General features: G+C 44.9%; 1 protein-coding gene across 1 annotated transcript in view; it reads right to left on the bottom strand.

Annotated features, from left to right (window-relative positions):
* The window catches only part of LOC147678075 (vomeronasal type-2 receptor 26-like), a 66896-nt gene extending 65691 nt beyond the window's left edge, over positions 1-1205 (bottom strand). The window contains exon 1 of the mRNA XM_086945621.1: positions 1020-1205. Within this exon, the coding sequence (XP_086801747.1) occupies positions 1020-1205 (186 nt within the window). The remainder of the gene's footprint in view (positions 1-1019) is intronic.
* Positions 1206-25452: the final 24247 nt, after the last annotated feature.

Here is a 25452-nt window from a genome sequence, read left to right on the forward strand (position 1 = left end):
GGACCGAACCCGTAGAGAGACAGACCCCTCAGAGAAAGAAAAGGAAAGGGGAAGGAATGAGGTTGCGCCAGTTGACCACCCCAATAGCAAATAGGCACTGATTGACCCATCGTGGCGAAAATCACACAAGGTGACTGACCTTGCCAAGCATGCCTGCACTTAGCTAGGACCAAGTGCTGCAATGGTGTAGCCTTGAGTCACAAGCTATATGCCCTCCAGTAAAGAAGGGAGGAAGGAAGAGACGTGACCCTCCATCCATGGAGCGGAACTACGATAGAGGGACAGGACCTGTGAGAGATTCATGAGGAAGTGCAAGAGTCAAGTCCTATTTTTAGGACCGGGCCTGTGAGACGCCATGGAGCAGAGCACCAAGCGGATACCTGAGGGAGGGGCAGGACCTGTGAGAGGTCCATGAGGAAGTGAAAGAGTCAGGTCATGGTGACAGGACCGGATCTGTGATAGGCCGCACAAGAAGAAGAATGTCTATCCTATGAACAGGACGTGACCAGGGAGGTCCCTGTGAAGAGAGCACCACAGCGAGAGGCCTGGTTAGAAGAGTCAATGACAAGACAGTGACACGATGCCACAGCAAAGGAGAAGAGTGTGGCATGATGCAATGTCTAGGAGAAGTGATTAGCACAATGCCACATCAAAGAGAAGATGTCACATTGCCACGTTGCAAAGAAGATGAAAGAGGAAGAGAAGCTAGTGGCAAGATGCCGTGGCAAGGAGAGGAGCGTAGCAAGAGGGCTCATTGCCACGTTGCGAAGAAGAAGATGAAAGAGGGATGAAGTTGTGGGATGCCATGACGCAAGAGACAATGATGAGCAGAAGAGTGTGGCATGAGGCCACAGCACCACATCACAATGAAGAAGATGAAGGAAAAGAAGTAAGGTGTGTGACATATCCTAGATCACCCAAGGAGCACCGTACAGCCAAGGTGGAGCCCTATGCCTGCGAAACACCTGGAGAGTAATATGACATCCCTGGCACTGTTGGCTCTGTTAGACTCAATATACCTGAGACCTGCTGAAGACAGCATACTTGACTATCGTACCATCCACCTTGGGGTTGCATGAGTGACTTGCACCTGGCACTAGTGGGGGTTCCACAGTGACTCCTTTGCGTGTTCTAAGTGAGGCCCTGCACAGCCCACGCAGTCCCAGAGCAACCCAGGGGAAAAGGCCTCGAGGGAATTCCGGCATGAGGGAATCCCAGCATGAGAGATGTGTCTGCAGCAGCTCCACAACAGGCAGGGAGGCACTGAGGTGGCGGAGGGAGACTGGTCATCCAAAGACTACCTGGAAGATGCCCATGCACCTGAGTCCTGGTGGCAAGATCATACAGATTATAAGACAACTACCCTTTGTGGCTAAACAAGGACTTGGATGTGGTTCTATTGGTGGTTCCTCAGTGACCCCTTTGCGTGGCCAGTGGCAGCCCAGAATAAAGGGCCTCAAGGAAGTTCCCATGTGACGGAGTCCTGGCATGAGAGAGAAGTCTGACACTGCTTTACCAATCGGTACTAGGAAGCATCAAGACCTTCGAGGAAGACTCCCATCCATCACAATGTCGTCCTCTGTCTTTGAGGGTTTACCGTTCACGGAGCCAGTGCGCCATTAATGAATTCTGTGCAGTGAACTGCTCCACTGCTCATGATGCATTCCCCAGTTTGAACTGTGTTGAATCACCCCAACACCATGAGTGCCAACGGAATCAAACAATGCTGCACAGAGAGACTGTGACACCACGGACGGGGGATTGAGAGAATCTTCACCCACGTCACCCTCGTGCCTAGAGTCATCTGGTGAGACCAAGGGTGCGTACTGTGATGCTGGGTGCGATGAGCCCCACTTTTTTGCCGATTCCGTATTGTCCTGTTGTGAGAAAGTGAGTTTCTGTTGCGATACCCCCCCACTTTTTGCCTGATACCTGATGCACTTTTCCTAGGTGTGCCCTGGGTCCCTGCCAATAAGGTACCCAGGGCCTGTGTTCCTTCCCTAAAAACTATACTAAAGCCTATACCCAATTTTGGCATCTCTGGCCACATGTCAGCCCCTAGTAAATGGTACCCTAGGTACCCAGGGCATTATGACCAGAGAAGACCCCCAAGGGCTGCACCACTTATTGTGCCACCCTTAGGGGCCCTGTACCTTGACACCCACACACTGCCTTTGCAGGCTGAGTGTCTAGGTGTAGAACTAAAAAAAGAGGCGACATGGCACACATCCCTGTGTGCCATGCCCACAACCCCACTGCCCTGGCATACATCAGCCACCCCTCTAGCTGGGTGCCCTATGCCAGTGCTGTGGGCACAGGTGCATGAGCCCTGTGCCCCTACAGTACCCAGGACCATTCCTTGGCACTGTAAGCACAGTGATGCCATTAAGAGTATATGGTGCTGGGAGGTTGTCATTATGAACTCCACAGCACCATATTCGCTACACTGAACACTGACAAGTTTGATATCAAACTTCTCAGCACATTAAACCCACACTGATGCCAGTGTGGGATTTAATGTAAAATGCACTACAGAGGGCATCTTAGAGATGCCCCCTGAAACCTAACCTACAATCCACATCTGGGCTGAGTGATAGCAGAGGCTGTCACGCAGCAGACATGTTGCTGGACCCCTGGGTGGGAAGCCCCCCGCTCTCCTGGGCCTGCAACAATGCACATCCTGGGCGGGATGCTAGGTCTCCTCCCCCAGGATGGGCAGGGGGAAGCTTCAAAGGCATGCCGCCTCTATGAGCTTCTCCAGACCATTTGCTGTACCCAGCAACTAGCCCCCACCAGTCCTGACCCCCACTCTGGCGGGAAGACTGGCGGGAAAAACTACGTCAGGAAGGCGGGTGTGCCAGCCTGTGCAAACCCCACCCCTCAGGTGGGGGAGACGAGGTGAAGCACGACCCCGGGCTCCGGCCATCTTGAAGATGGGGAGCCCTGCCCAATCACAGCTAGGCTCCTGCCCCCCTCCACAGAAGAGGAGCAGGCTAGGGGGTAAAAGCAAGGAAAAGAGGACTACTCAGCAAGAGAGATAGAGAAAGGCAGTCAGATCACAGTGAAGGCTGAAAAAAACAGCTGCCATCTTGAAATATTCTTGAAATACTCTCGAAATAAAGTATTGATAAAAGAAAGATCACTAATCTTTGGTCTGGCTACTCAGATTAAGCAGAAGGTAATCGAAAAGAAAACAAAAATCTAGCTAGTCAAGAAGATTACTGGAACATTCAACACGGTCAGTATATTGCAACACTCCCGACCAATCAACTACCATGGCGGACAACTGCATAGAACCAGTAAGCATGAACTCCCACATCATAAGGTATCCTACCAAAATTTCCAAAAATGCAGCTAAAAAATTCAAGCATAACCTATTGAGGAGAAACCCAGAAACGCTGATATCAGACCCCACGTTTAACATAGTTAAAGGCACTACAGTGAATGACTTGATATTCTTTACAAGAAGAACGGCTAAATGGTGCTATGCCATTACTAATATGCTAAACGTAAAATCCATAACCAATATACCACATGGCACAAAAATAATGACGGAGTCAGCACCAAGATGCAGAGCTGACCTCTGCATAACTATGTACAAGAACGGTATAGTGCTGATACAAGCTACTAACAACGAATTAGAAAAATGTAACAACATATTCCCAACTTTAAAAAGGTATACTGAGAACACAAGATTGGAACAACACCTGAGTCAACAAGAAGGGACTCCGGACTCCGGGAACACTACTTCCACAGACAACAGAATAATCAGAGAATCTCAGGAACCACAACAGTCTACGCAAGTAACAGACAGAAGTGGATTAGGAAGCACGTCGCCCAAAAATGATTCAGATATATCAGAAATATCTACTCGATATTTGAAAAACAACATAGAAGGTCAGAGGGAAGATGCAACATCCCGCCCCATTCAAGGAGCATCTCTGACGATTAGGCTACTTTCTGATCTTCGGGAAATTCCAGATATAGAAAACCCCACCACAGCTATACCACACTCTACTCCAGTTCAAAGAACATCTCAAAGAACATCTCGAATTACAAAAAAGGTATCTCACCCAAACATGGTATTAAGTAGACAAAGTCAGGATTGAGCATCCAACAAGACAAATATAGGTGGAACAGAAAACTGAACTAATCTCAAAAAGACAAGGATCCTGATGAAAAGAACAGAACTAAAAAAAAGGGAAAACAAAAGGTGCATCACGTAACAAACGGGGGAACACAGCAAACACATTACCTCAGACTTTGAGAGAAATTAAAGAGCTTCAAACAAAAATGAACAACATGTCGCAAGACATACTAAGCTCTCTGCAAGAGATGGAAAAACTGCATGAAATTACAGAAAACACCCACAAAAAAGTAAAGCACATCATAGAACTAATATATAACTCTCAAAGAAAAAGTAATGAGACGGCGATGCCATTAACAAACAGGCATAATCGACCAGACAGGAAACTTAAAGACTTAACGGAAGAAGAAACCAAATCCTTACACCGCGAATATGAGATGTCGGAATGAAGTAGAGGGGAGGAAATCAGAGCAGTCCAGATCAATACCAATAGAACCTCCAGAGAGAATGAAAGGAAACCCAACCTTAATAACTTACAAGTCCAGATAATCTCAGAACCGCAAATTTTGACCCCAAACAACGCTGGAAAAAAGCTGAAACGCCATCTGATCAACTGTAGGTCCGCAGCTAAACATGCACCAGACATAGCTGACCTCATCATTAGCCAAGAAATTGACATGACAATCCTCACGGAAACATGGCTATCGGAATCATCATCTCCGGTTATGGACCTACTAGTGCCCCCTCAGTACAACATTGTGAGACTGGCTAGACGAAAAAAGAAAGGGGGTGGCATAGCCTGTATCCACCGCTCGGATATAGAAGTAGGCCAAATACATTCAGAACCTCTCAAATCGTGCGAATACCTTGGTCTCAATATAAGATCAGCGAACAACCAAAGATGAAACCTGCATGCACTTTATCACCCACCAGGTAACAATATGCTGTGGATGTATGATGTTACAACGCATACTTTTACCACGCCTACCTTTACAACGCAATTTTTGCACCGCAACATCCATTACAACGCATACCATTACAACGCATGCCATTACAACAAATTCTTTGAAACTACCTTTACAACGCATACTACCTTTACAACGCATACCATTACAACGCATAACATTACATTGCATGTAAGGTAAGTGTTGGATAGTGTAGGGGTTAAAATTACTATTCTAACTCCAGGGGGTGCAACAGTAGGGTACAGTAGGGTAAATGTTGGATAGTGTAAAGGTACTATGTGTTGTATTGCTATGCGTTGTAATGGTATGTGTTGTAATGACTGCGTTGTAATGGCATGCGTTGTAGTGGTGTGCGTTGTAAATGCATGCGTTGTAATGGATGTTGCGTTGTAAGAGTTTTGTTGTAATGGTAGTGCGGTGTAAAAGTTGCGTTGTAAAGGTTGTTTCCCATATGCTGTTCATAGAACAACTAATGGAGATCAACACGGCAAACTATAACACCGACACAAACAATATATTCTTAGGGGACTTTAATCTACACTGGAACGACAACAATGACAAACAAATCAACGCTTTTAAAGACTTTCTACTGAGCTTAATCTCTCTCAAGCATGCACACAGCCAACTCACTCGAAAGGAACTACGTTGGACTGGATAATATAAAAAACGAGAACATTTCAGTTTTATCAATAGAGCTGTGTGACTGGTCTGATCGCCATGCCATAACACTCATGATTCCCACATGGAAAAAGAACAAGCTTGCACAACCTAATATAGTTAAAAAGTGGATGCGGGACACTAAAGACTAGAACATGGAAATTCTATAAGAAAGCTGTGAGAAGGACCTACATCCACCTAAGAACTTGCAGAACGTAAATGATCTAACGGACCACTACTATACATCTGTAACGGATATCGTTAACTCCATAATGCCTCTAAAACAGAATAGAGTTACAGAGAAGTTTAAAAATCCTTGGTTCAATGGGACACTGAATGAGGAAAGACAGAAACTGAGACTGGCTGAGAGAACACCCTTCATCTCCCGAACTGAAATCCCTCAGAGAAACCAGGAAAGAGTACAACAAAAAGATCCTCAACTCCAAAAAGGAATTTATTAGATCAGAATTGTATTCCGCCAAAAACAGGCCTCGGAAAGTATTTGAAATATTAAATCAACAATCTAACAAGGCGGCCAAAACGACCCAAGAAATCACATAAACACAACTAAATTGTTAGGTATTCTCATCCTTCTTCACCCACAAAGCCAACACGTTGGAAAGTGAACTCAGGGTGCAGCGGATAACCTAGAAAACCAAAAACCCACAACGATCATTACCAACGCTATAATTAAGGAGAGTAGGGCAAAAACAAGGCACATTGGGATACTTTGAAGTTATTAGACCAGAAAAACATTGCCAAAACGCTATTAGATATCAAACCTAATAGCCACTATAATGATCCACTCCCGGCAAAATGCATGAAAGAAATCAGCCTGGTCGTGATTCCCATATGGACAAAAATTATTACTGCCTCTCTATCACAAGGGGTACTTCCAGCATGCCTAAAAACTGGTCAAGTAGTCCCCATTATCAAAAAACCGACGACGGACCCGGCAGATCCAAATAACTTTCGCCCAGTAACCAACATTCCTGTACTAGCCAAACTAATAGAGAAATGTGTACAAAAACAACTCAGCCAAAACATACATAATTTCTCTCTACTGGATGACTACCAGTCGGGTTACAGAACAGGACACAGCACGCAAACAGCCATTCTACATATTCGTCGATGATGCTTTACAGGCCCTAGACCTAAATAGAACATGTCTACTCATCCTCCTAGACCTGTCATCTGCATTCGACATGGTAAATCATGTAAAATTACTGAACAGGCTTCAGGACAGATGGGAGTATCTGGTATGGTGCTGAAATGGTTTGAATCCTTCCTACAGGATAGAACGCAAAGATTCTTAGTCAATAAATCTCTTTCAACATCATGTCCTAACACAATTGGAGTACCTCAAGGATCTACACTATCTCCATCACTGTTTAACCTGTATGTCGAACCGCTTACAGAAATTCTTCGATACCCCAAAATTTCCTTTCATATGTATGTGGACAACACGCAGATATACATCAAGATCTCGTCTTTGGAAGACATCAGGTCAATGAATGATGCCTTAGAAATGACATTACAATGGTTAACATTCAATCATCTAAAACTAAACGCTCAAAAAACAAAATTCCTTCTAATCTCACCTTCAAATAACCACACAGAGGTTAAGGAATGGGCTAGAATGATCGTGGCACTTAACTGCACCCCTACCTTAGTTGACTCAGCTAAATCACTAGGAATAACACTTGACGAGAACCTTGATATGAAACTCACATCAAAGCAATGGCAAAAAGTGCCCGCTTTCACCTGAACAACATTAGAAAAGTGAAACCTTTCATTTCAAAGTCAGACCTCAAACTGGCAGTCCAATCTTTGGTCATCTCGAGGACTGAATATGGGTGCACTACGTTAGCAGGCCTATCACAAATCTCCACAGCACCTCTAAAAGCATGCCTCAACGCAGCTGCAAGAATTATCACCGGTTCGAGGAAGTTCGACCAATCTCTCCACACCTAAAAGCATTAAACTGGCTACTGTACAAAGCCAGAATTCAGCTAAAAATGGCATGTATCACCTACAAAGCGCTTCATTACAACACTCCAAGATACCTTGCCCAGAAAATTGTATTATCTTAAGGAAATAGACCTGCTAGGAGTGCCAAGGAGCTGGTCCTGAGACCACCCATTTTCCGGAAGAAGATAACTTATGATAGAGCTTTATCAGGAGCAGCCCCCAGAATCTGGAACTCTCTTCCACCAAACATTAGAAAGATAACAAACACAGCAACATTTAAGAGGGAAACAAAAATATTTCTAATGAGAAAGTTCCTCCCATAGTCTAGATGAATATTCTTTAACACAGTGTCAGAACTAAGACCAAGACATTTACTCAAAGGAAGTGTAAAGAAACACAACAGCTGAGTTGGACATACTCGAGGGAAATACTCCAGGAATGGAGAAGATGGAATTTATAGGATAAGTGAACTACAATCCTTACACTGGGATGTATCCCATATCTACCTCATGTCACTGTTCATACTATGTTTAACCCATTTGTATAGACCTACTAATATTTTGGGAGACAGCCTCGACTGGTACTGTACTAATCCTGGAACTAGAATTTGCAGAATATAGAACGCTTCGGAAAGGTCACTTAAAATCTTTCTGCAATCAGGAAATCACAATATAGAGATAGTTATATCGCAAATCTAATCTCATACACTGTATATATTGTGTTTACTGTATATTTTGTTTTCTCTATCTTTAGGGTTGTATACTGAAATTATGTCATATCACTATTTATAGCCTTACTTTACAAGATTTGTCTCCTTTCTACCTCATGGAATGTAAAGCCCTCTGATACCTATGGGTCTTGTGTGCGCTATACAAAACTCTTTTAAAAAAAAAAAAATACCCACCCCCCCTGTCCTTGCCCTACCTGTAACGCCCCTAAATTCAGTATTTAGGGGCTCCCTAAACCTTCCTTCCTTAGATTCAGATACTGAAACAAGAAAGAAGAACAAGAAACAAGAAGACCTGCCGTGCAGCTGCTAAGAAAAGGATGACACCAACTGATTTGGCCCCAGCCCTACCGGCCTGTCGACCCTCAAACCTGCTACTGCTAAACCCCGGTGTCTCCAGTGGTCAGCAACCTCAAAAACCCTGGAGGACCTGACTGCCTTGTGACTCTGACTACCTGGGTCTCCCACGAGCAGTGGTACTGCTCAAAGCAAGTAACAAGCCCTGGCATCAGACCGGAACCGCAAACCCTGCACACTCTGCACCTGCCAAGCCTGGCCTGAGCTGGAGTGAACCAAGACCCTAAGGACATCCCCCCCGGCGATTCTGACTCAGAATACAGTGCCCAAGGACCCTCCTCGACGACCCAGACGATGCCTGCAGCCTCAGGACAAAGGACCCCTCCGACTGCGACCAGCAGGGGGTAGGATTTTCCGACCTCAAAAGACACCCCTGCACCCAGCGCCCCCCGGCCCCCTATGCCCAACTCCTGGGTGCCGCCCTATCCTCCAAGATCCCAACTTACCCCTCGAAGTGTTGGTCGCTCCTGAAGATCCACCGTCCCCGAGACTGCAGCCTTTGTTCCCTTTTCAAGATCCTCATTGGATAACATTGAGCGCCCGACGGTTCAAAAGCACCCTGCACCCAGCCGCCCGAGTGCCCCTGGCAGTGCAACCTGTACCCTATTCTACTTCCCCATTTGCCCTGAGCAAGTGACCAGGAGCCCAGCTCCCACAGCCGCGTGGCCTGCTAGCCAGCAGCCACCAACCAAAGGCCCCCTGCCTCTCGTTGGATAACATTGGGCCTAACTACCTCTGCACCCGGCCGCCCTTGTGCTGCTGAGGGTGAACTAACTGGACCTACCTGACCCTGGGGGACTCCTGAGTCTATGCCCAGAACCTTAACTTCCCCAGTCGAGTACTCACCTGAAAACCGATGACTCACTTTCCTGCCATAGGATAACATGGACTGGTTTGACTCGAAAATTCTTCAAAGTGTGAAGTTTTGGAACATTAAAATATTCATCTAAAATCAGCCAAATAACGAATTTTGAATTACTCACCTGTGATCAGGAGAGAAGCCAGTACTGTACCTTGTAGCCCAGTACTGAACCGCAAAAGTAACCACAACCACGTTTGCTAGTAATCTAAATTTCTGCCATAGGAAACCATTGACTGTTTTTCTGTGAAATTTCTTCTAAGTTTGAAGTTTTTAATTGTTAAAATGTTCATCTAAAATCAGCCGAATATCGAAATCCGAATTACTCACCTGTAATAGGGAGAGAAGCCAGTGCTGTATCTTTTAGCCCAGTACTGAACAGCAAAAGTAATCACAACCGTGATTACTAGTAATCTAAATTTCTGCCATAGGAAACCATTGACTGTTTTTCTGTGAAATTTCTTCTGTCTACATTTGAAAATTGCAAATATTTCTTAAAAATCGTACCTACTACTAAAACGTAATTGCTTTCCTGTTTTAAGTAGAGACCCCAGTGCTGGCCCTAGGAGCTGAGTCCTGGATTACAAAAGTAACGCGAACGTACTTTAACTGCAACTTGATTTTCCTCCCTTTGGATAACATTGCCAGATTTTCATAGAAAAGTTTCTAAGTGTGAACTTTTGAAATAGCTTTATATTTCCTAAAAATCATAGCAATAACCAAATCGTTTTTCCTAAACTGTTTCCAGCTTAGACCCCAAGACTGAAACTAGGATCCAGTCCTTGGACTACAAAAGTAATTGATAAAGTAACTAACTGCATTTATGTAGGAAACCCGTTGAGCTCAATGTTAACCTCATCCGTGCGGTGCAGATTTACCGCCGGTGCTGGGCCCTAATGAAAATGGGTGTGGTCATGACAGGACAGTTCCGTCATGAGCACAGCTCGAGCGATGCTCATGACGGAACCGTTCCGTCATTAGCATCAAAAGGGTTAAATTGTGTTTAGAATTGTGTTGCCTACTGCAACCATTGTACCTATTGTGTTTACAAAGTTTATTGCCTCGTTGCAAAGTAATTATATGAGAGTACTCATATCGAGAAAAGTAACTTTTTATACCTGTTCGTTCTAAAAATAAAACAACTATATCTTTTGATATAAAAACAATTGGCCTAGAGTTCAATCGTTTAGTGTGTGAAACCTTTTGCTGACTGAGTGTGTACAACAAATGCTTTACACTGTCCTCTGGTACTGCCTTGCTGCTCGACCAAGCTACCACTTTAGAATGTAAGGTCACACCTGGTTTTAACCTCTGTTATACCTCTGGGGTTTGCGGACACTATACACACTGTACCTTATTCTGGTCCACTATATATAGAGCCACATTCTCACACCTGTGGACTGCCTGTAGAGACTCAGTGGTGTTTTGTTTCGTTGTTTCTACCTTTCCATAGGTTGGACTTGTTTGTTTCTTTTCAATAAAGTTGTGAGGGATCTAGTGTCCTGCGGGACACGTTCTAGTGTTCTGACATAAGCCCTATGTCCCCAGACACTCCCTGAGGGTTGACTCTATACCCACCCCCAACACATCCATCACAGGTGTCCGGGTCAGGTGAGCCTGCAATTAAAGGTGGCTGGGGGCACGTGCCCTGGGCCAGTTACAGCAACTACAACCATGTTGTTTCCACCGACAGAGGGCCTAGGGCCCAAGCCATCACAAAGTTGAGGTTTTAAAGGGCAATTGTGCATGACCCTTTATACTGTCAATTATTAATGTGGTTCATAGCAAATCTAAACTGTTAGGCCTTTGCTATTAATAGTAATTCAAAAGGGCAATTTACCCAAGCATAATAGCCACTGTAGCAATAACTTTGTAAACACACTGTACACTTTCCTTCATTGAAATCTTCTACACTGTATACAAAAAAGGTAGTATTATATCTAAGGTCCCACTCCCCATAGATATGTATAGGGCACAACATGGTATTCAGAGGGCTAAAGCAGGGAAACAAAAACAGTACCACCTTAGGGACAGTCTCTCCTGAGGAGATGCTCTTGGGTTGCATGAATCCATAAATGGAACCATATGTATCTGGAGGCCTTTTAGGGATCGGACTGTCCAGTCACCTGCTCAAACCCGCCCAGCTGGACGAGGCTCTTGTTAATGGTCAGCACTGGCTCTGATGTGTGTCCGGGCTGGTACGTTCCCACCACCACACTCTCAGCCACTCCTCCTGCGGATATTCTCCAGTTCAGTATTTCGTAGGCTGGTGGAGGGTTCCCACTGGAATCAAAAAAGACCTTATCCCCGGCCGTGCTTCGGAAGTTAACATTTCTCACGTAGTGAAGGAGCTGTGAAGATACAAAGGTTGTACTGTAATCTGGCTGTGGCAATATTTTATAAATCCCATGTGTGCATCAGTGCAAATAAATAAAGTATTGATTATCCAGAATCTGCCATCTGAGGCTGTCTGAAACCTAAAAGCGGCCCACCAGATTAGGTCTCTGCTCCCACAGTTTCACACAGTGCATACAACATATAATTAATGGTAAAAGATGCGAAGACACATGACCCCCTGCGGGTGACGCTGCTTTGCGAAGTCCTGACTTCTCTCATAAGGGCTAATGCACAAAGATTCTCTGGAATAATTTGGAATACGACATTCATACATTTCCAGTAAAAGCCAATCGGAGTTACCAAAGAAATCGGGGGGGGGGGTTTGTAGAAGCTATTCAGGCTTTATATAGGGGTCCTACAGCCCGGCTTAGAATCAACAGAGGATTTACGGCACCTTTGTCAATTAAGCGCCGGATCTGCCAAGGGTGTCCATGTTCGCCGCTTCTCTTCACCCTATATATAGACCCGCTGCTACGTAGACTGGAATTAAACAACAGGATTGCAGCATTTAAACCGATGGGGCGAGAATTTAAAACATTTGCATATGCTGACGATGTCGCAATAGTAACCCCAAAGCCAGCTAGAGCTATTCCAGAGATTGAGAGCGAGGCCCAGGCCTTCGGGCTGGTTTCAGGCTATGCCCTCAATAGGGCCAAAACCCAGATAATTAAGAACAGCAGGGCAGTATGCGAGGACGAGAGGGTGATCGACTCAGCCGTCTATCTTGGGGTCAAAATCTCGGCAGAGCTAGATAAGGTAGTGGAAATAAATATCGAGCCTTTGATTGCTAAAACTAAGCGCAATCTCGATAGAATTCATAATCTACATCTGTCGCTCGTAGGACGTGCAAACGTGATTAAAATGATCTTTCTGCCTAAGTTCCTGTATCTATTTAGGATGATCCCACTCTTCTTCGAGACTAAATGGTTTAAGTTATTAGAACAAACACTTAATAGGTTTATATGGGCTCAAGGCAAGACAAGGAGAGCACTGCAGTTCATGACTCTTCTGAGGGACAGAGGAGGTTGGGCAATTCCAGATTTTAAAATGTACTACTGGGCAGTGCCACTCCAATACATGCAGGGGTTGGTAGGAGGGCCAGTAAGCAATACAAGAGTAAAGACCGGCTCTACCGAGGTATATGCGGCACTTTTGGGCGAGGAAGCAGAGAACTACTTCCTCAAATGTGTTGATTATAGCTATTTCAAGAGAACAAGATTCAAGACGCTTCAGGCGGCCAGTAAAATCTGGATAGCATTTTGTAAAAAATTTGGGTTGGGCAGCTTTACGTATTATACACGTATGTCGGGGAATGTGTCCCTCCCAGGAGAAATATTTTCTGATACAGTAATGGCTGACTGGGGAAGGAGGGGAATTCAGAAGCTTGGAGATATCATTGGGACGGATGGGATCCTCCAATTTACCGAGCTGCAGGCGACCTATGAGCTTGATAGAAGGTCCTTTTTTAAATATCTGCAGGTTCGGAGCTTCTTTTTGAATAAACAGGGAGGACCGGCAGGTTTTGCCAAGAATAAAATCCTGGAGGCCATAGAAAGGGGGGGGGGTTGTTCCATTCTCAGATTCTACGCAGAGCTTCAGGATGCAAAAGCGGATGAATTAGAAAAATATAGCGTTAAATGGGCAGATAAGCTGGGGGTAGAGCAGGAATGTTTCCAGGAGTCGCTCGGACTGAGACATACCATATTGTGCTCGGCCGGGCTGCAAGCTCAACATTACAAGACATTATACTCTTTATATCACACACCGGCAAGGATAGCACAATGTGGGGGAACCACGGGGATCACTTGCCCATGGTGTGACTCAGCGGAAGCAGATATTGTTCATATATTTGCAGGTTGTCCCCAGCTTTATACACTCAGATGCGACATGGAAAACTTCCTATTGAGTTCCCTGGGTATTAAGATCACAACTACCCCGGCCTGGATCATACTAGGTGTGAGTGGGGACTCTGAGCAGCCACCCGACGCTTGCTTCTTATTCATGAAAACGGCAGTCTTGCGGATGTGTATAACAAGAGCCTGGTTGGACAGAGCCCCTCCAACTTTACATCAACGGTTGGCTTGCTTACTCGCCACATTTAACCTAGAAAAGGGGATATATGCTAAAAAGGCAGAAGGGGAAGATTGCTAGGGAGGCGAATCTGGGAGCCTATCCTGAAATGGAAAGAACATGTTAAAAATGTTCATGAATGTTCATAACTGATTGTTAATGTCTATAAATTAGTATTCCTGTTCTATTCCCTACTCTTCTCTCCCCCTCTCTCTCCCCCTCTTTCTCTTTCTTCTCATTTCTGTTTTTAGTCCCTCGGCCATCCACTCCCCCTTTCTCGTTTAGACAATCAGGGTGTTTTTTTTTCCTTTCTCTTCTTCATTTTTCTTGGTTGAAAAGATGCTGCGTGAAGATGCTAGTAACATGATGAATAAAATTGTACTGTGATTAAGTTTGTACTGTAATTAACGGAAAATGTAATATAGCTGTGCTGTAACACCAAAAAAACTTTTAATAAAATATTTTTTTTTTAAAAGGAATTAGCAAAGAAATGGACGCTAACCATAGACCAGCATAGCTCCTGCTTCTGCCCAGAGGAAAATCCAGTTAATTGTGTATCAGGGGCCTAGCCATCAGTAGTGCAGCTGGTGCAATGGCACCACGGTCCATGAATCTGTGGGGCCGTTGCACCCCAGTTATAGCTGTTTAATTTTATTACCAACAGTGGCGGATGGGGACCATTTTCTTGCTTGCATTATGGGCCATAGCACCCTTGCAAGTCACTGCTAGGTAATAGTAAAATGTGCATTTGTATATGCGTTTTAAATTGTCATTTCTTCTTTGGAATGCCAAGCTTCCGTTGAATCAACCCTTTCTTCTACCGCACGAAGCATAACTAAGCAACAGGAGATGATGCAAGTTGGATTTTTGAACTATCATAATGTGCTTAGAAAGATAAAATCTGATTCAGCCAATCAAGACAAGGAATTATGAAGTGCACACCGCATGTTTTATGCTCGTGAAAACGCTTCTGAACTGGCTCTTATTGCCACAAAACGGAATCAGAATACAGTGTGAGATAAAAAAGTTTCGAACGTAACTCTCTAAACTACCGAAAGCGCTGTGATGCCATACTAATAGCAGACTGTGTGCTACACAAGTATTCAGAACAATAATAAAAGTCAGGCCAGTGGTCTTCATCATCGATAATGCTGACACCCTTACAACTTACAAATACACATGGGGCAGATTTACAAGCGCCTTGCAACATTTTTACGACACTGTTGCATCACTTAGTGACGCAACTGTGTTGTAAACAATGCACCACTATGCAACATATTTAAAACGTGAAACATCTAGGGAGATGCGTCACGTTGTAAAGCCCTGTGCTACAATATACCTGCGTCAGGTATAATGTATGCCGGGTGGGCGTTTTTTATCACAAGGAAGCCTCGGAAAAGTGAAGCAGTGAAATCTACAAGATTTCTCTGAGTCACTTTTTACGACCCCGCTGCATCAAAACCTTACGCCTACTTGTAGCAGGCGTAAGGAGTGACGCAGCACAGCAAGTATAGGCCGTCTCTGAGCAGTGCTGGAGTTGGGTCGCACTTGCGACATGATTCCAGCACTGTGTCACCTTTGCGCCAACAGATGCGTCATGCATCTGTCTATCCTTGCGACAGGGTGCGCCACATTGTAAATGCTGCGCATCCATAGTGGCGCAAGGGTTTTTTTTACGTCACCTAAAATAACTGGCGCATACCTGGCGTATACCAACTAATATGCAGGGATCCGCCAGGTATTGTAAATCTGCCCCATGGTGTACTAAAGGGTATTGTGGGCATGGAACTGACTGTAGAGGATAAAGGGGTGATAGGGAAGGAGTTGTGTTTCGTAAATATGCTTTATATCAAAGTCACGCGTTGCTCCATAGATGTATAATGTGATGATGTTACTCCGATTTTGTTGGCAAAAACACAAGAAATGCTAAACTGTTTCTTGTTGTGCCATTCACTCTGTCCACTAGATGGCAGTGCCATACAACCTGTGCTGAATAAATAAATACATACACTGCTCTTGCAGAATTTTTGCTACAAATCTTGATTGGGTTTGATTAGCTATTCCATCTGCAATTGGTTGAAATGTTTATAGTTCAAGTAATATTGGAGGTGTAGCTAAGCACACAAAGGAGATCGCAGCATTTTCTTGAGCTCCGCGGTATCACCGGTGCGGACGCTTATTTCGACATTGGAAAGGCGGGATTTGTGATCTCCTATCTAATTACTTTAGATCTAAATCCCCACTTAGGTCGACTGAATCTTTGTTGCCTGTCATAGAGGAAAAAACAATCTACTACCAGGTTAATCAAACCAATAATTGGCACGACTCTGAAGAACCACTTACCAAGAATCAGTTTTAAAGCTTTATTATAAGGCCAAAGTTAACTGGAGATACAAGCATCTCAATAAAAGGTTCATCAGATATACTGGCACTAAAACAAACATAAATTCTCTAAATGATCTTAAGCGACAGAAAAATATCACCAAGACTAGCTCGAAAATCAGTAAGTTTACCAGAATAGACACAAGTTGTAATTTGAGTGTCATTTACAGCAAAAGAAAATTCGGGTTAGACTGTCCCTACACTAGACTAAGTGACATCCCTACTTAACACAACCCTTGAGCTAAAAAAGTGTCAGCAGTGGTGACTTCCAAAGAAGTTCACTCACTTTCCCTTAGTCTCTGATGTAATCCTGTGCATTGAAGTCGTGCCCTCTCTGCCTACCCATCCGCTCTCTAAGGGTCCTCAGGCCATCTGCTCTAACTCCACTCCAGGGCACTGTCCCTAATACAAAATCACAAGCGTTGTCGAAACGCCCCTCAGAGACGCCCCTCACGTACACATCTCACGTGGTTTCGATTCTGGTTTCTTCCATACTGATACTCCTCTGGGTCTCTTGTTAGCGTTGACCTTGCTTCCCAGGCTTCTTCTCCGCTCGCTGGTACCCCCCATTAAATTCCTGGAACCTCCTCCAGGCCTGTGCCTGTCTCCCCGGACAGAGCTCTATTCATCACTCTCTTGATTGGAACCCCCTCACACCTGCAAACAGACACCCATGAATAGGGCCCCAAATTCCAACCTCCAGTTATCTGTTTTAGGTCATAAAACTTCGAACAAGAATGACAATTTATGCTTGACGAGACTCAATTCTAACTAACACGTGCAGTTCAAAGAAGCAACTTTATCTTTCCAGGCTTACTAAATTACTTGCAAGAGGCCTGCACTCTGTGAACCTTTATTTCTTAATACTAAAACAATTCTATTTAATACACTCTGATTATATGAAACACTTCTATAAAACATAACTTCTAACATATGATCAATAAGATTCTAATTAATATCAAATCTATCTCATGTAAAATGTAAAGGCACGTTTTCGTTCTTCATACATTGCCATGAGGCCTGCATTTCTCTACGTTTAGCAGCATCACATTTTCATCTGCAGCAGCTACATAACATGGAATCTAATATCACTTTAACATTTCTAAACACTACTACATTAGTTTCACACTCTACAATATGCTTCTATATTGATTAGACATTCATGAGTATATGCATTTCTATAATTTTGACACTTCTAAATGCTTTAACTAAATACGTGCATCTAACTTGTAAATATGGTGCACTTGTACATTTTTTTTTTTCATTTTTCATTTTTGCGCTCTCTCAGTTCCCCCCTTTGATGACCTCCAGGGGTCATCACTATCACAACACCATCATTGAATCGAATCAGACAGAGCTCGTTGCAAGGCTTCCTCGCTTTATCATCTCTAGAGCCCTCAGACTCCTGTACTGGTTGTCCTGCATCGCAGCTAGTCTCTGCTCCTGTTCTCTCATGGATCTTTGCAACCTATTTGCTCTGTACCATTTGTACAACCTCACTAGTCCCCACAATATGATCACACAGATCACTATTATGATGATAGGTTTTAGAATGTACCATACAAAGCTTTTCCCTAGGTTGGCGAACCAACCTCCAACTTTACCCATTCCGTGACCCACTTTTCCCACACATTTACTCTTGACAGATCCTCGATCTCTTGGTGTATCTCAGTTATATTTCGTATGTACTTCTCAAGAGGTTTTGAATTGTCTGGAATGTAAGTGCAACATTCCTGGACCTTCAAAGCCATACAGACTCCGCCCTCTTTGGCTAACAGAACATCTAGAGCAAGTCGGTTTTGAAGAACCATTGCCCTTATCGATTGCATCTCTCCTTCCACCAGCATCAATGATCTAGCAGTACTGGCAGATAGTCTATCTACAACTGTTGCTAATCTCCTGATCTTAACATCATTCAGTATCAATCCTAGAAGAGGGAACATAGCACCAAACACATCTCCAACTACCTCAGCATCTCCTACATCTCGTCTCCCCCTCGCTGAAGTGCTTCCCTCTATGATTTTTAAATCTTTAGCGTGATATATTTTGGGGAAGACAATTGCCAAATAGCATGAACCATACCAATTGTCTGGTAGTTTCACATAGGCATTTCTTCCACAGACAAAATACACATTTGGGATGACTTGCATCCCCTTTAAGAAATCCTTCGAGTAGTATTCTAATTGGAAGGCATGTTCACAACTTACTTCTCCCACGAATACAGTTTCATAGTAGGTCTTGGCTCTATATATACATAGTTTCCCTTTTTGTGTTCGATCCAAAGCTATTGGACCGTTACTACCCTTTCTTTTGTGTGACTTTTCCTCCTCAGTCCAATCTGTTTTCCATTGGCCAGAAGCTTTTAGAATCTTCTGCCTCCTGTATCGATCATCCACCTGCCCTATAAACTTTTTCTCAATTTCTGATACCTTGCAGGTTAAATTATTTCTTCGGGCATGTGAAGTATCTAAAGTTCTCCAAGGAATGAAAAATTTCCCTAATCGATCCTCACTTTTATAGTAGTCCCACCTATTTAGGTGCTTATAGTTCGGGACTTCAGGTAGAATTGCATCAACATTTGAAAAATAATATTCAAAGCTATCTCTTCCATAAAATACACTAAGCAACAAACTACATGTAATCCCATAAGTCAATGGAAGATGATGATATCTAATACCTTCGTCTACAGAGGCTGGTAACTGCATACAAACATAGCAGTCCTTCGCCTCCATAACATCAATGTATTCATACAACAGCTTGGCATAGGCGTTTGACTTGAAGTTTCCCTGTGACTCATCTACATGTAACCTACGAGCTTCTGCTGCTAGTAAAGCCTTTTCCTGTATTGCAATGTCCTCCTTTTTACTAGCAGTAGTAGGTTTTGATGTTACCACAACCTTTGCTTCTGTAGCTTTCGTCTCGTTCTCATGTCCCACTATATATGATACTGTAACTACTAAAACTATAAGGAAAACTACTCCTGCTAAAAGTGTACCTATTATACATTTCGCTTTGCGGTTCGAGTTGCCGGCCTCCATGTTCTTCGGACAGTGTAGCCTTTAGTCTCTTTCTCAATGTAAGTCTTTTCTCTTTGTCTCTTCAACAGTCTCTTTTTGTTCATTCAGTCTTTCTTGCACTACACCTTGGGAATGTGAAAAATAAATACAAACTTAGTGAACATTATCGGCGCCATCTTGCCCCTTTCCAGGCCCATTCGTGCGCGTAAGCGACAGCCATTTTGAGCACCATGGCCTCCCTGCCCCTCACTAATAGCCAGCGCGTCTCTCTCTCTCTTAACCTCGCAAGCATTCCCCCGCACGCTGACAACCCCCGCTCTCTCATGCCTCGGGTCATAAACCCCTCTTCAGCGCAGCTTCACCACGGAATCCCATCCTGTTCCCAGCGCGACACCTCCCCTCATTCCTTTCATGGCCTCAGATCCTTCTGATACAAACCCCTTTTTTCCTGTGCCCCCGTTTGTCTTCCCTGTTCCCAGGCCGCCACCTGGCTCTGCGGATACTGTTTATTACCCCGTACAGTAGGAAGCTTCCCCTCTCCATCAAAAGACCCCCGAACCGATCAAAGCCCCCACCCCATGAGATCCGATCAACCCCATGCATTCCGTGAATCGGCGGAATGCCCTGCTGTGCGACGACCATCACCTGTTGTGACCAGGGTGGGGAATCCAACTGTAAATGTGTGTGGGAACGGGTCTGAAGGGGAGATTCCGAGGATGTTCTTTCAAGTTCTAAAGTATTGCGAGAATGTGTTATGTGCAATAAAGGTCGTAAACCCTAGTATAAGAGGCCAGGCCTCAGAGATGTGGTTAGAGCACCTCGTGACGATACTTGCTGTCTGAATTGATGTGTTCTCCTCCGGAGAGAATAAAATCCTCGTTTCCCGCCTTCCAGTCTCCAGCGCCTGCTTCTTCATTGATTAATATTGGTGGGTCATAGAGGCGATACTGCCGGGCAACATAAAAGGGTCTTTGGTTACCGGTTGTCTTTGGAACCTTTTTTAACAATTGGCGTCCCAAACGTGGGGCCCATCAGCGACTCGTGGATCCAGTGGGAGAGGTCCCGACGACAGAGTGAACGACTGCAACGATCGGAAGGTACCCTGTCCGATAGACCCTCGTCTGACAGCCGATCATCCGAACTTCACTGGTTCCGAACAGACCTCTCTCGAGTGATCTGCGGTCCTGACTGGGAACCATCAGGAGTGCCACGAGAAGTACGAAGAGAAGAGGACGATCGGGCGCTGGATTCGGAAGACGAGAAACTGTCCATGCGGTCCGGGTAAGGTCGTGTAAACACGACGAAATTGCGATAGTGATAGATAATAGGAAGTGATTGATAATTGTTGAGAAAATACTAGTATTACTTTTTGTTAATTTATTGGAGATTCACTGTCTACAAACGGAGAAACAACAGGCTCTCCCTTTATAAACAGCGAAGGATAGGTACGCACCCGTCGGACCTATCTTTCTCCCCCACTGAACAATTGCCCCTTCCCCCTATTGATTAACTGTTATAGATTGTTTTCTGGAGATTCTCTGTCTGCAAACAGGGAAAGATAGGTCCCCTCTTTGCAGATAGTGAAAGGGTAGGTGACGCGAACTTTTGCGAGCCTACTTATTCTCCCCATTGACCATATTGATTTTTTATTTTTGACCTAACATTGATTGATTGCTCAGAATTGGTTCATGAGGTATTCACTACGTGCAAACAACGTAGAATAGAAATATTCTGTCTAGTCTTTGCGCGCAGTGATAAGATAGGTAGTGCTGACTATTATCCCATTGCGATCCGTCATGCCTGTCTTCTCCCCACTGGTCAATAGCCTGTTTAACCCGGACCGCTTATTAGAGATGAACCATCCGGCTCCGCTGGAAGGCACCCCTAATAAGGACATGTTCATGAAGCATGGATTAATTGCTATAGCCTATAGTGAGCTGTGGCATAAATATACGAAAAGGGATCGAGAAAGACAGTGGCCACTGAGAGGATCCTTTGATCTCGATAAAATAGAAACAGTAGAAATAGCCCTTCGTAGGAATGAAACAACACCTATTATGCTCGATAGTCTCGGTATGTGGCGCAAAGAAGCCACGCAACGAAGGGAAGGCGACGAATTTAGAAAAGGTGAAGGGACACGACGGACAACCCTCCAAACGTCTAGTAGGCAAAGGGAAGGACCAGCGATGGCACAGCCCCGAGGAGTAGACATGAAAAGCGAATGGTGTAAAGGGATGTGCCGACAAGCCAACCCCGGAACACAACGACCCGAAGGTAATCCCCCGACATTACGCACAGGACGGACAGATTTAAAACAAAACCAATGTGCTTTCTGTAAATGTCTTGGACACTGGAAAGCCCAATGCCCGACTCTGCAAAGCATAGGTAAGAATGGAGGGTTGACAGAAAGGACGGACCGACAGAAAGGAAAAAGACGTGAGATAAAAACCAATCAGACTAGTGCAGACAGAACAGACAGGACCACCCCGTTCGATTATGCTCGGTGGCACAGATTTCGTCAGACCAATTTTAACGACATGTTAGAGTTCTGGGACTGATTGCTCTCTGTTGCTCCCCCACTCTGAAAAACAAACACAACTGCAGGTCAGTGTAAACAACCCCCCGTTAGAGAAAAGATTCAAGAAAGCCAAGCGTCTATTATATAACTTAGGATTTAATTACGGTAAAACACACAACCAACAGTAAATAGAATAACTAGTAGAACTCTCTAAAAAGCAAACTTGACTAATAGGAAAAATACAAAACATGTTATGCTCACTCCGGAAGTCCTCGAAATGTAACAGTTCGATGGTCCCGCCCATCCGAAACACATAGCACGTGTGGGGCGGGGCCTGCCAGCAACCATGAGCCCAAAAAGAGATTGCTGGCGAGAAGGTACTGGAGACCCCACACAGCGGGCAATGAAATGGTCTTCCCATATTGCCCTTCCAGGGATGGCGTCCCCCGGACCGCGAGTAGGGAGGGGGCGGATGAAGGTGACCCCCTCCCTTGTATCTCCTGGTCCGGCCATCACGAATTCCTCCATCGAACGGATGCAGGGTGGGCAGGGAGGAAGAGGCGACGCGGACGAGCCTCTTCCACCTCCACAGGTAGGAGGCTTCCCTGCCCTGGCCCGACACCGATGTCCTCCAGCCGGGCGACGGCCATATTTCCGCAACACAGGACACACAATGCCCGACTCGTATATTTTCTCAGTACAGGATATACAAGACCCGGCTGGTATACTTGCGTGGTACAGGACACACAATGTCCGATGGGCATATTTACGGAGCACCGGATGTACAGTGGTCCCCCAAGAGTCGGAATCAGGGGTGTAGGGTGGTCATCATGTGCGCCCCTGATTCCAAGGGACGGTGTAGGATGCGCCAGGAGAGGGAGACGGCACAGACGAGCCTCCCTTACCTCCCCAGACGAAGGCTCCACCGCTGCACCCTGGCGCCCCGAACCAAAATGTCCTGCTCCAACCGCATGATGCTCTGTTTTTCGCCATCACAAGAAGTTTTCCTCCACTCCTGATGGATACGGCAAAGGTTGCTGCAGGGCCTCAAAATGGCATCTGGGCCCTCGAAAGGCGGGTCTAGGCCGCTGGAGTAACTTTGTCCGAAATTGCAACTCGGGCGCTTGCCCACCTGGGCGCAAGCCCCCACCATCGACAAACATCCCCTCGACTTTGAAGATTCTACCAAAGTCCCAAGAGCCCTCGGCCTCTTTAGGCTTCCGGTGAGGAACAGTTGCATTGATCTCAAATGAAATAACCACGGCACAGCAACAAGATGGCGGTGCTCTCGTGTCTGCATCAGCTTCCGTCTGAACCACCCAGGAACATTATGGGCTAACGAACTCGAGCAAGTTCCGGCTGAACATCAACATGACCTGGTAAGAGAGACTTTACCCCCTCCCTCTCTTGATTGACGGTCCACACCACCAGCCCCCTTTGTTAGCACAGTTTTCTTTTGGACTACCGAAAGGGACTCTGGTCCAACCGCCAATTGGCGGGGATATTTTGCCCCTGATGCTACTTCCGGACTAAACCGGCCTCGCCCAAAATGGCGCTGGTATCAATGGAAACTAACGGATGCCTCGTGGTATTCCTTAGCTAATGAAACTGGATGTACTAAGATATATATATATATATATATATACGAACCATTGCACACTCGATGTTAAAGGGAGGAGGGTTCACTTGGCGAACATTTAAGAAGGGTTCCGTAAAAATGTTGATTTCAATGAACAATTTATTTTTGATATTTGTTGTAACTGATACATAACGTCGCTCATGATGCACGCCCGCGGTTTTGCATTTAGGAAATGTGATTACGATGAGCTTGACTGTGTTTCCATCTATGAACTGAAATGCCCCTGATTCCTTCGTCACGCAATGAAATGTTTTTGGTTACTTACAAATAATTAATTAGACCTTTTTTACATGTTCTTGTACTACAAAATAACCCCCTACTGTATGTGCTTCCATCGACGACATGTCAGACCAAAATATGAATTGCGCTCTCACATTTTACGTACTGAATAATTCTACAAATAAAAGTCTTAAAAGCTATGGATAGGCATCGCGTACTTTTGTAAATACGGGTATCGGGGGGAGGGTTTTTCTGTGCGCAACTGTTCTGCTCTCTTTTTAAGGTTATCCGAGAAATGGTTGTTCGGCCCTGGGTTGATGGTCAAATCGAAGGTATGATACGCTGCCTCCAAGATATGCGACTAAGCTCAGGAACTGACGTATGAAGAAGGACCTCGACTTCAGAGAGTGGGTAAAGTAAAATGGTGTGATTGATAAATTGTTATAAGGATATGGTGGTCGAAGGTACTAAGGTACAGTTGAACGAAGAACTGGTATGCCTTAAGAACATCACAGCTTTGGGAATGATTTAGGGACCCCGATGACCGGATACATCTACGAAACCGGGTACCTCGCGCTAGGCACCTCCGATTCCTCTTTTTAGCGTTTTTCACTACACACGATCCTTAATGCCATCCTCGAACCTCCCCATGAACCACCTATCACATTGCCTGCCCCCATGACTTTAAGAAACCAGAACCCTAAGGGATTATATCCCGAAGAGACAAGTACGAGTATGTGGTAAGTAAAGGATTTTCGTGCCCTTACATTTGATGTGTTCGAATGTTGTCCCCCTACCTCCCCTATTTCTCCCCCCTTTTTCCTCTGCAGGTTACATTAGAATCCCGATTAGAGTATCATAAGGGATCTGGAACCACGTCACGCCCGATGCAGGAAGACGGACTAGCGCTACAAAATGGCACAACAAGGACGCTCTCACGACCTTTTTACCAAATCTAACGCTTTTCTGTCCCAAAACTGCATGCTTCCTACCTCCTAACACAGACCCGAAACGTCTAACGTTGGGTAACGCACTGAATAGCCCAAACAATACACGGTCATTCTCTATGTCACACGTGTACTGTTCGGCCTATTGTCTCTCTCTCTCTCTCTTACTCTCTCTCTCTCTCTCTCTCTCTCTCTCTCTCTCTCTCTCTCTCTCTCTCTCTCTCTCTCTCTCTCTCTCTCTCTCTCTCTCTCTCTCTCTCTCTCTCTCTCACTCACTCTTCCACCCCTCCACACTTTCCCTCTTCCTAGCAACTGGCACCTAATTGGCGAACCTGGTGCACCTCCTGATTGGCCCCAAATACCACAAGTATTTGCGCAAATTTGTCCTAAATAAAATTGTATTGGTACCACGTTACTACCTCTCCTTTTCTACTAAAATATGGATGAAATTTAAATTGGCCGATAGGAAAGGGACAGGTAAGACGACTAAGGTTCCCTAAATTTGACCCACTCTCAGGGAACTATTTGTCAGTGGCTCCTATGATAAAAATGTGTCTGTGGTAATGCGACCATCCCCATTGAAAATTGTCTCCGTACCCCAAGCTGTAAGAAATGATCGAGACACCCCCATCTACCCAAA

Source organism: Lissotriton vulgaris, chromosome 12 (genome assembly GCF_964263255.1).
Source record: "Lissotriton vulgaris chromosome 12, aLisVul1.2, whole genome shotgun sequence".
Lineage (NCBI taxonomy): Eukaryota > Metazoa > Chordata > Amphibia > Caudata > Salamandridae > Lissotriton > Lissotriton vulgaris.